This window comes from Canis lupus, chromosome 7 (genome assembly GCF_048164855.1).
Source record: "Canis lupus baileyi chromosome 7, mCanLup2.hap1, whole genome shotgun sequence".
Lineage (NCBI taxonomy): Eukaryota > Metazoa > Chordata > Mammalia > Carnivora > Canidae > Canis > Canis lupus.
Genome location: NC_132844.1, coordinates 9,773,549 through 9,785,891, shown reverse-complemented (window position 1 = coordinate 9,785,891; position 12,343 = coordinate 9,773,549). Strand labels below are relative to the sequence as shown.

Sequence of the window (12,343 nt, the reverse complement as noted above, 5' to 3'; positions counted from 1 at the left end):
ACAAACAGCCTAGAGGATCTTCTTTTTAAACCTCATATGGAATAAATATAAACACCAGGATCTAGAGGAATCAAAAGTGACATCACCCTAAAGAAACTGAAGATAAAAATACCCTTCCCCCCACCTCCCACAAATCCACCATCAGATGTTTTCCATTCACGCACAAATGCCTCTCCAGGGCTTGCTTTTACAATGGTAGGTCAATGCTGGCAACCCACCGAGGGCCTAATCAAAACGTGAGGACATCTGTCACGCTCACATTTCATGTCAAAGCTCTGCTGAAACACTTGAATCTGAACCACTGCACAATGGATTTTTTAAGTGATACAAGTCTATGGTATTGTGACATCAAAGAGCATTTCAAGGGCACCCATAAATGATGAAAGAATTCTATTTCGATAACTCAGTGCAGTATGTCTGATGTGTATAATCAATAGATATAAAATCTCCTACTGGTGGGACGCCTGGGTGGCTCAGCGGTTGAGCATCTGCCTTTGGCTCAGGGTGTGATCCCGGGGTCCTGGAATCGAGTCCTGCATCAGGCTCCTGCATGGAGCCTGCTTCTCCCTCTGCCTGTGTCTCTGCCTCTCTCTCTGTGTCTCTCATGAATAAATAAAATCTTCAAAAAATAAAAAAATAAAATCCCCTATTAGCATTATATGTATACTCTGTCCACACACATATTTCCTGCCACGTTCTAAAATACGGAAACGAGAAGTGCGCTGAGATGTGTGATGCAACGTGTTCTGCTCAGTTACTATCCTTTTAAATATTTGCCATCTTTCTCCTTTTTTTTTTTCCTTCCCTACTGTGGTGGTAGAAACAAAAGGTTGTTCTTTTGGCAGCTCAACATCAGGAGAGTTTTCTTTGTGAAGTAGAGGAGTTCAGTTGTCCAGTGATACAGGCAACTGGCATCACCCATGCTCCTCTCTTCCCCAGTTAGTACATGGCTGAGAGATTTCTATCCCACCAAGCACTTGCTCAGCTGCAACATTTTAGTTTTTCATTTATAAATGAAAACAATACACATTAGGTGGTAACTAGTTTCTTTGTGTGTCATCCATAAAGAATATTACTGTTACCGGATGGGCAAGAAGAGAAACAACTCTAACCATCCTCACTGTGAGAAGAGTTCTTTCCCTGTAAGAAGCCGCCTCCCTGGCATTCTTATAGGTGCCTCTCCCTCATCCAAACTCCAAAGATAACTGCAGGCCTAAGCACTAAATATTTGTGGGAAGCTGGAAAGGAAAGGACAATAATGTGCTTTTTTTAATTTTAATTTTTTACTTTTTTAAAAAAGATTTTTATTTATTCATGAGAGACACAGAGAGAGAGGCAGAGACACAGGCAGAGGGAGAAGCAGGCTCCCTGCAGGGAGCCTGATGGACTCCACCCTGGGACCGCGGGATCATGCCCTGAGCCAAAGGCAGACACTCAACTGCTGAACCACCCAGATGTCCCAATAATGTGTTTTTTTAAATAGAGCTGAGGAGGGGGCGCCTGGGTGGCTCAGTCAGTCAGTGGGCTACTTCTCCCTCTGCCTCTCTCCCTGGCTTGTGCTCTCATTCTCTCTCAAATAAATAAATAAAATGTTATAAACAAACAAACAAACAAGCAAGCAAACAAGCAAGCGAGCTGAGGGGTTACACAGTAGAGATGAGAGGATGACAGGGGGTCTCACTTGGGTGACCACCCAATTCTAGGGCCAAGGCTGTATCTTTGAAGGGTGAAGAGGAAGAGTCAGTGGGTGCTGCTTGGGCATCCCTGGCACTACTGACGGGGGAGGCGGTGGCGTGTACGTGTATGTGCCCATCCTGGCCCCAGGGTTCCTGAGGCAAAGACTAGACATGCCTTGGAGAGGTGACATGTTACATTTGATAGGAACAAATTTTCTATACATGGAGAAAAGGGATAACAGCAAAGAACGACAGCCTGAAAATGATTTTTAAAGGCTAATACAGGGGATCCCTGGGTGGCGCAGCGGTTTAGCGCCTGCCTTTGGCCCAGGGCGCGATCCTGGAGACCAGGGATTGAATCCCACGTCGGGCTCCCGGTGCATGGAGCCTGCTTCTCACTCTGCCTGTGTCTCTGCCTCTCTCTCTCTCTCTGTGACTATCATAAATAAATAAAAATTTAAAACAAAAAAAAAAAAAAAAAAGGCTAATACAGGACTAGGGTGAGTTAGCGAACCATGTAAGCGCCACACAGGCTACTGGCTCCCACGGGATCTCTCTCCAGGCAATAGCTCACCTTGAAAATGAAAAGCAGCAGGAAGCCAAAAGAGATACAGGAGACTAATAGTCTGTTATATTTATTTCTAATATTGATTGAAAAAATAGATTATATTCTATGTGCCACTTAATATACATCATGTCATATAATCCTATAGGAATCTTGTAAAATATATACCATCTTCTCTATTTCACAGCTAAAAAAAACCTTGTAGTAGAAAGGTTGAGTGACTCACTCAATGCCCCCCTAAGAGTGCATGCGCATTTCACGCCTGACAGAGCTTCGTGATGAAGGCCCTGTGCACCTACTGAGAATGCTTGGATTTTATAAGTACTTTTTAGCATAGACCAGGGATCAGTAAACTTTTTCTTAGAGAGCCAAATACTTAGTATTTTAAACTTTACGGGCCATATAGGCCCTGCTGCACCCACCCTGTTAACGCACTAAGACGGCCACAGACACTATGTAAAGAGATGCATGTGGCTGTTCTCCCACAAAACCAGAGCCCAGTTTACCAATTCCTGATCTAGAACAAGGGGTGACAAGCTGCAACCCCGGACCAGATCCAGCCCACTGTGGGGTTTGGAAACAATGCTTTATTTATGATCTAGATCTAGCCCATCGTCTAGACCACTTCTAGACAGGTGAAGGGTAACTCAACAAGCCAAACTAATGTCCTGGATTCACAGAAACATTCTTGGGAGCATCCAGTTCTTTGCTCTGAACTTCCTTCACAGTGATCTGATTCCTCATCTGTGTGTGGTCTGTGTGGTCCAGCCCTCCAAGTGGGAGAGCCCTGACAAACACCTGCTACCTCACCAGTGACCTCTCATTGCAAAGGAACAGAGACAATCTATGTCCTCAATCAATAAATGATTCCATTTCTGGGAGACTTAATGCCTTTGGAGAGGCAAAACAAAAATTTTCTGGAAAAACAAAAAAGGAGATTCTTAACCTGAAAGGATGGGTGGCCAGAGACTGAGCTTGTGGTGCCATGACAATTAGGCAGTTAAGTCGCCCATTCTAATATTGCACGGAGGGTCTTATCTGTGCCGGACAGAAGTACACATGAACGTCAGACGGAAAAGACGGACTCGCAGCACTTGAGTCAAGACTTTGTATAGAGCAAATGTGTGTTGTTACTTGTGATGTCACGAGACTGAGCGAGCCCATAACCCACTCTTCTGCAGTAAGATCCCCCCACAGGGGACTCTGGCTTCCTATTGACAGCAGCAGCTCTGGAAGCAGAGCTTGCGAGCTCTAGGAGGGCAAGGACCATCCCTGGCTCCGTGCCCAGGGAGAGTGAGAACACCAAAACACCCGTCACCAATATTCCCGTGGATTCCCTCCACGGCTCCTAACAAACCAGGTGGCAATAGCCCAGCCCAGAAGTCAGATTTTCCAACTCTCACAAATGCTCCATACCTGGACTGTCTGGTAATCGGAAGCATCGATCCCTTTCACGGTAACCTCTCGGAAGACTCTTGGCTCCAGTTCCTCTTTGGTGAGGTCACAGTGATAAATGATACCTAGAAGGAAGCGGAAGTCCTGGTTTAGTCCGCAAACTCACTGGATACCAGGTGGGCAAGGATCACATGGCACAACTGGATGCTATGAAGAGCAAGAGAAGGACCTAGGTATTCTCTGCTGCCGTGTAAGTGCTTAGAACAGTCTGGTGCGTGGGATGCTATGTAAGCGTTCACCTTTCATCATTGCCACCACATGTGGCCTTCCTTCTTGCAACCATAATCTGTGTGGACATTTTAGAAGATTCCATAGCATCGTGTTGAGCATGAGAAGAGGTGAAAGACGTCACAGTGAACTTAACAAGTCTTCCCTCTGCCACTTAGGAGTGCAGGTCAAGGAAGATGGGAGATTTCACGTAGGGTCATTTCACCTGCGAGGTGAGTATGAGGGAAAACTCAAATGATCTACCCAAAAACAACAGCCGGGCAGGGTCTCTTGATGGGAACTGTGGGGCTCCAGATGCCGGACACTCACCTGCCCGTGGACACACATGTGGACAGCAATTAGGGACCCAAGATGATCAGATACCATTTGAGAGTTGCTTTTAAAATTCTGTTTATCCCTTTAACTGTGCACAACACAAATTAGTGAATACACACCAAGAATGCCAGCTTATTTAATCACTAAAATTCCATTTCCTGAGTTTAACGCTATTATGCCCTACCACTTAAGAACTAAATCAAAGAAACAAGTAAAATGAGTGGTTACTATTTGAAAACGACACTGAGGTGGTTTATGAAACAGAATTAGTCATCCAGAGTGGCTGGTGTGGAAACAGCCCTCCCACACAATACTTTAAACATACACTGTCAAATACATGAAAAATCGATTTAGTGATCCCAATACTTGCTGGAAAACTAGAAACTAAACAGTACTTCCACAGGGCGCATTCAAAATGATTGATCACGTATTACAAGGGTGGCCTGCTTTCTTCTCAAATCCTCTGCTCTGTGCCTGTACTTCATTAAGAGATGAGAAACACCCTGCACCCCCAAAGGCCAAGAGTAACACGTTTACATTCATTACTAGCATAACTGCTGATCCTATGAATGTCATTGTAAGTCTCATGCTTATAGACAGACTGTTTTAAGGTATTATAATAGGAAGTATGATGAATATTGACAAAGAGAAGATAAGTAATGTGACCAAAGTATTGGCTTTCCTAGTTTAAGTCATGCTGTCTGTTGAAATACATCAAAACACATGAAGTACTTCCAAACTACACTCTGGGCATACTTTCTTTGGGCACACATTCTAATGTACTGGATATACTGAATAGTGTCCTTGCCTAGATGAATGTAATCTTGAGGGCGAGGCTCTTTTCAGATATATGTTAATTTTTGAAAAGCTTCTTGATCCATATATACTTGACCCCCCCTTCCTCAAAATACACACACAAATCTGAATCCTTAAAAACAAACTGAAAAACCGAGCAACTAACAAAAAAGATTGCAGACCAAGCCTGTGGGGTTTGAGCCCCTGACAAACCCTGGTAGCAGCCTGGACCACAGCGAATGACAAAGGACCCGGCAGCTAGGACTGCTACCTCTCACAGGTGCAGGGTCAGTGACCTTACACAAACCCCAAAGTACTGGAATACAAATTCCTTTGTGAAAGAATGAATAGGAAATGTACTCTAAATGCCTGTTTATCTGGAAAAACTAAGACATCACATTCTCTAAGAGCAGAATGAAATAAGTATGCAACAGAGACTGGCTACCATTCAGAGAAACAGTGCCGAGAACCTGACTCCTATCCTCCTGTCCCATGCAAAAGAGTCACCGTGGGGGAGGCTGGGTTAGACCAGAACGTTTGAGCAGTACTTTCTTTTTACAGATCCATCTGGGTTAGCCTAGGTTAGCCCAATGCACATTCATATAATGTGAATTCCTATTACCTAATGATATTTGTGTCCTATCCAACTTGGCTTGGTAAGTCCAAGGGGAGGTGGGGTTTAGAGAAGACCTCTTCGAATCAAAAAACTGGAGAGGACTGGTTAGGTGATCTCTAGGAAATAAATTTCCAAGTTTGGAGGTGAAAGAGAGAATTGGGCTACGGAAATCCCCTAAGGCCAGAGGAGGTGTCTGGACTTACGGAGATGTGTATCCTGATGAACACAAGTGGTTTAACAAAGCCGTTCTAGTAAGAGGAAGGAGACAGGGATGGTCAGCTCATATATTCCCAATAATCCAAAATAAATGTGAAGAGGCAAAAGAAATAGGAGTCTGAGTTAAGAGGAAGGAGAAACTCTGGGATTGAAACTGTGAAAGAAGAATCAGAGGCTCTGAAAAACTGGTATGTACAGAGAAGGCAAAAGAACCTTCTAAAAGACGACCCATCTAAACCCACCTGTATAGGGTGGGTTTTAATGTTATTAAAAAAAAAAAAAACATAAACGGAAACTAAAAGTCTTAAAAATGTTTGCGCTCCTTGGTATTTACACAAAGGAGTTGAAAAGTTATGTCCACACAAAAATCTGCACACGGATGTTTATAGCAGCTTTATTTGTAATTGCTAAAACTGGGAAGCTTCCAAGATGTCCTTCAGGGGATGAATGTATAAATAAACCTTAGTACATCCAGACAATGGGATATTATTCAGGGCTAAAAGAAATCAGCTATCGAGCCAATGAAAAGATATGGAGGAAACTTAAATGCTTAGCACCAAGTGAAAGAAGCCAATCTGAAAAGACAAAACTGGAAGCAGTAAAAGGATCAGTGGTTGCCAGGGGTTGGAGCAGGGAGGGGTGAATTTAGGGGAGCACACAGGATTTTTAGGGCAGTGAAAATATTCCATAGGATATTATAATGATGGATACATGTCATTATGCATTTGTCCAAGCCCACAGAATGTTTGACAGCAATGGTCAACCATAATGTAAATAGGGACTCTGGGTGATTACGATGTGTCAATGTAGATTCATCACTTGTAACAACTGCCCCACTCTGGAGGGCGGAGGATACTGATAATGGGGAAGGCTGTGATGCGGGGGCAGGGGTACATGGGAAGTCTCTGGTACCTTCCCCTTGGTTTTGCTGTGAACCTCAAACTGCTCTACAAAATTAAGACTTAAATTCTTTTTTATTTTTTATTTGGCTTTCCCAAATAGCCTAGCAAAGGCTTCTTTGCTCATTCCTATTTCCCAGAGAGATGCACCTGGGGCTTGCTATATGGATTATTACAACATGTAAGTCTGTCTGGAGCTAACCTTGGACAACCTTCTGAGGTTCCATGGGATACAGAATTAATTAGCTCAACCACTAAGCTGTTTTGGCCGCAAGGAATAAGTGCATCATGTTCCAAATTGCCCTGGCTGCTCTTTTTCTCCCAAGTTTGATTCAAGGTACAAAAGTTCTAAATAGCTTGGGCTCAAGACACCTGGTCTTCACTGTGGGCCTCCGTGGGAAACAAAGTCAGCTGGTGCCCACCGGGCAGATGCAACCACCACATGCCTCGAACAGCTGGAGCTGGAATTATTTTTTGCTCCGAGGCTTTACTTATAATTTACTGTCTCTGCTATTGACTGCAGTTGTAGACAGGCAATCTTCAGAGACCAGGGAAAGACAGCCTCTGGAACGTCTGTGCGTGGATGGATACACACACACATGCACTGACAATTCTTGATTTGAGAAATCCAGTTTAATGAGCTGATGATGGCTGTTTTTACTTTGGGCCAGAAGGCCTGAGTCTAGAGGCCCCATTTCTCTGGTTTAAGATATCCTCTCGTGCATTAAAGGGAGAAAAGAGAAAGATGGAAGCAAAACGAGTAAGAAAAGACAAAGGCATTACGACAATAAATTAAAGCTTGTTCAGAAACTGCCCGGTGGTATAGAGCTTTTCAACTTCTCAAACTTCACAGCCATAATAGTCACAGATAGTGTGTTTCATTGCTTGGCTCGGAACCCATCCCTTTACACGAGGACAGTGAGCCCTTTCTTCCCCGGTGCTGATGAGCTTACTCCTGAAACGAATGCCCACGCGGAGTCACTGAAGGTTTAGAGGGCTTCAGGGACTCTGGCTTTTATCAAAAAGGGGTAAGTGACCCCTACCCTATTCTCCTCATTGCCGTTTATCCGTTTAAACTGTTTAAGCTATGAGATTTTCCAAGGAAAATTTCTGGAACCAGTGTAAGCTGGGGAAATAAATGGTGAAGCCTGCAGCAGTGGGTTGGGAATGGTAATCTGGAAGAAATGGGTTTTTCTTGGTTCCTGTCCACTGGCCTCCACTGTGCCCCAGGGCAGAAGGTTGGGGGGGGGGGCATAGGACACCCTGGCATGGGATCCCTGACCTGTCAGTTTCTGACTCCTGGCACTGAGCAGGACTTCCACACGGTTGTGGGCACTTTTCTTAGCCCCCCTGGATCCTCTGAAAGGCACATGGGAAAGTAGAGCTTGCTAGGTGTTCCGGGAATACCATCAGACCTACTTATAGAAGAACATCACTCTTTTGGTTTCAGTAACCCTGACAGCAAGCTGCCAGAGCGGTAAGGTTACACACACACACACACACACACACACACACACACACACGTAGACGAGGCGTCACTGTCATCTGGCCAAACCCCATGTAGAGCCACTTGTACAGGGTGGGTTTTAATATTATTAAAAGAAAAAAAACATAAATGGAAACTAAGACAAGTCTTACAAATGTTTGCACTCCTTGGTATTTACACAAAGGAACTGAAAAGTTATGTCCTGAATATGACGTAAGAGCCACTTTGGCACCTGCCTAGTTCTCTCCCCTATGTCTGCTCACTTTGCCAGGGACGGAACCATTGCCACGAAGCCGGATGGGACCAAAAGGGTTATGAAGGACCTTGAAAAACAAACAAGGAAAGTGCAGAAATGTTTTCAGCCAGATTGCTTTTAAGATAGGGTCTGATCGGTCAACTGCAAGCTGCCAACTGAGCCAGGCTCCCGGGACAAATCACTGTGTGTGTGTGTGTGTGTGTGGCTTTGGCTACAGCGAAAGCCGCACAGCCAAGTGGAGAAGCAGGAAAAACCAAAACAGCAAATGAGCATGACCAACTGGAAAAAAGTTAAAACAAGAACTATGTTTACTTTGGGGAAAACTAATCCATACCACAGAACATGGTATCACAATGTATAAGCATGTTTTTTTTTTCTTTTCCCTTGAACCGAGTAACAAGTTTTTTCCATATGATGTAAGACTATACTTTGAGAATTATATCTTAATTCAGTTTAACGAAGCACGAAATACTCTCAGCCTGTTTTAGAAAATGGGTTTTTTAATGTCAGATAGTACTACGGATTTTTATTTTATGCTTTTAGCTACTCTGCACTGTGTGTGTCCTGATCCATATAGACCAAAGACTGAATCTCAGGTTGTATGTGCTCATACTAATTTTTTAAATCAACCTAGAACACCAGTTGGTCCTGTCCCCAGAGACTCAGGATATCAGATGAATGAGTGTGCCGTTTTAGGCACCACATTTCCCCGTGTTCTAAGCATCTGTTTTACTGTTTTATTCTCATTATGTAATTCTGGCTATAATACAGCATATGGGATTTTCAATAACACAGCACTACCTTTCCATTTCCCCAAAGAAATCCAAACACTGGTCTGATTTTTAAGCTGGGTAACCCTGGTGAAAAGATGCTCACCTGGAGATAAAAAGGAAGTAAACTGATAGAAGATTTCGGTGTCCTTCTTCTGACCGCTGTACCCCACAATGCTGCCGACCTCCAGTGGGAAGGTCTTGAGGAGAGCACCGGTGGCCAGGTCGTGAAGCTGCAGAATGTTCCTCACGTCATGAAGGTAGCATAACACCAAAAAATTAGACCTGACGCAAGCGACCCATTCTGAAAAGGTAAGGATAGACAAAAGCTAATGTACCTTTCAAGGTAGTGAAAAGCGTACTTATTTCATTGGAAAATAGCTCTTGAACTGTCATCCATTGTGTCATGCGGCAATGAGACCTGCAAAATGATTTTATAACCGATGTAATCGTTCATCTAGTTCCAGCATATTCCTTCAGTAAATGATCCTTACTGTCCTGTCCGGAGGAAACAAAATATTCTAGAAATATTTTGTGATACAGATAATCCTGCCTACTTATTCTGTGTCCAGTTTCATAGTATAGGAGGTAGAAGGAAAACAACAAAAACCAAGTCATGATCCATGTCTATCAGGACTGTTGATTTGACAAAAATATATTACACCCCGGGTATGTGCCAGATACCCTGCCAGGTGCTGGAGAAACCAGCAGGAAGATGATGTCACTTCTGCCCTTAAGACACAAGCACTTAAAAACACAAGTAGTAACATGGGAGCAGAGGTAAGTGAGAGGCTCATTGGGGAGCCCAAACACAAAAGAGCCTTTAAGCAAGTGCTGAAGTGCATCCTGAGTACAGGGGTGTGAGGTGACAGGTGCCCAGGGTGGTGTCTGCGACAGGACAGCTCTCCGGGGGATGAGGTGGTGGGAGGACAGGCAACTCAAGGAACGAGAGCCAGGACTGGAATGGAGAGAGAGAAAAGGAATATTGAAGGACCAGCTGCGAGGAAGGGCGGGGGTGGGGGTGGGGGGAGATGGCCTTAGAGTTTTAAAGAAAGTACGGGATGGGGGAGAAAAGAGAAGTAAATTATTTCTGTCAAGGAATAATCACTCTGTGTTAACGATGGGCATGTCAGAATTAAAAACAAGACAGAGTGAATACGAAAAAGACAAGGTGATTTGTAGACTGTCATTAATAAAAGCTCTGACTTTATGGCTGTACTTTATGACTCATCTCTACTTTTTATTCTCCATAGGGCACTCTGTGCTGATGATATAAGAGCAAATTCAACAGTGCTTCTCTTTGAATTGATGAGTTCTGGTGAATATTGAAGGTTTCCTCTTTCTAGTCCAAAGGACTTATAACCTTAGAGACGGAAGATTATAAAAATATATCACCTCCCAAAAATCTCCAAGCATTGATTTCCATCTCACTCTATCTACAAGTGAAAGAGAATGTCACCTTAAGACACAAGTAAAAACCACGTCTTTGAGACTTCAAAAGGTGGAAAACTCACATGCCTGGGGAAATATTTCTATCTCTGATAGCTCCCTAAGTGGGGATCATTACTGGTGCAACCTGACTTGTCCTGAAAAGCTCCCAGGGCACCTCCATGAAGACTTATGCCACCAAAGGCTCATGTAGACCCACCAAATATGAAGTCACCAATTCATGAGGCACTTAGGAAGCACTCACTAAATGCTGGCTCTTACCACCCCGGGGAGACATTCTTTCTCAGTCTGGACAGAAGCCATCAGACTACTGAAGTCACTACAAACCAGATTTCTCACATGAAGATGTGAGAAAATGGCCAAAACCCTGTTCCTTGCCTCATGGATCCCTCATCCAAATAGAACTGGGGGTCAGGAAGTAAATGGAAGATTTTGAGGAAACAGGTGGGGGAATTTGCTTGAAGAGAGCCCCCGCCATGCTCCAGGTCCCTCTCCCCCTAGGGAGGACTACAGCTAATGAGAGAGCCAAACCTGAGAAGCTAAAGAGACTATGACTGAACCTAATCTAGAAGCCAGAGGGAGGATCTGGGTTGCACTACTGCCTCAGAATTCCAGGTGTGGGTTTTGCAGGAAAGAGGAGGTGTGGGGTTGTCTTGGGGCAGTTCCAATCAAACTGCCTAGAAGGATATAGAGACATCAGTACAGAAGAAAGTGGTAGAGTGCAGCCAGATGCCCAAGGGCTGAGGAGAATCGCAAGCAAACACCCAGAGGAGCGCTTCTTCCAGGGTCAAGGGAACTGCAGAAGCAAGGGCCCAGCAGCAGGAAGCCGTCCCTGAGGCAGTCAGTCGTCTACCTTCTGCCCCTATGCAAGGCCAGGCTTAACGTGCCAAGCACGGGGCATACTGCCTTGAGCCAGGGGAGAAAGAGTCCCTTACCCTTCCAGAAAATGAACCTGGACCTGTCTGGCTCAAAACTTGTGCCTTCATTCACTGAAAAACACATTAAGAACTGCTTTATCTTAAACGGTGCCACTCTGCAAATCTCAAAAGGAATTATTTTCCTAATTTTGTATCTTATACCTTCACAATTTGGGTAAAATACCAGATTTTACCCTATTCAACGCACCAGCAGAAGTTCACCTCCAACACGTAAACTCTTCACTGGTTTGAAGGTACTGGGCTCTTTCATGTAAAAAACAACTGTAGCAAAATTAGTGAGTCTTATTCTAATCAAATCAGCTTTCAGGCAATGAATAATTTATAAAGCAGCATTATCGTTTTTGGAACATCACAGAGAAAATGAATAGGAGGGAACTTCAGAGCACTCTAAAACAACTGCTGGAGGGAGGTTCTCAAGTGGCTAATGCGGCTCAGTGCACACAGCAGCAACCGCAGTGAGTTTCAACAGCATCTGATAACAGTCTCCTCTCTCCTAGTGAGAGGACCATAAGTCCACTCTGAGATCCACAACAGGTATACTACCAACAGCCAAAGGGTATTCAAAAAGCTAAAAGCTAAGGATTCTAATCTAAACAGTTAAAAAAAAAATTAAATGTCAATGATGGATTATTAAACAGTAACTACACAGTGAGTCAACTGATGGTAAAAAACAAAACAA

At 44.0% G+C, this 12,343-nt stretch overlaps 1 protein-coding gene across 1 annotated transcript in view; it reads right to left on the bottom strand.

Annotated features, from left to right (window-relative positions):
- PREP (prolyl endopeptidase) overlaps positions 1–12,343 on the bottom strand; it is a 117,600-nt gene that overhangs the window by 43,091 nt on the left and 62,166 nt on the right. Inside the window, exons 9-10 of the mRNA XM_072831926.1 lie at positions 9,384–9,581; positions 3,658–3,761 (exon numbers count right to left, since the gene is read on the bottom strand). Coding sequence (XP_072688027.1) covers positions 3,658–3,761; positions 9,384–9,581 — 302 coding nt within the window. The remainder of the gene's footprint in view (positions 1–3,657; positions 3,762–9,383; positions 9,582–12,343) is intronic.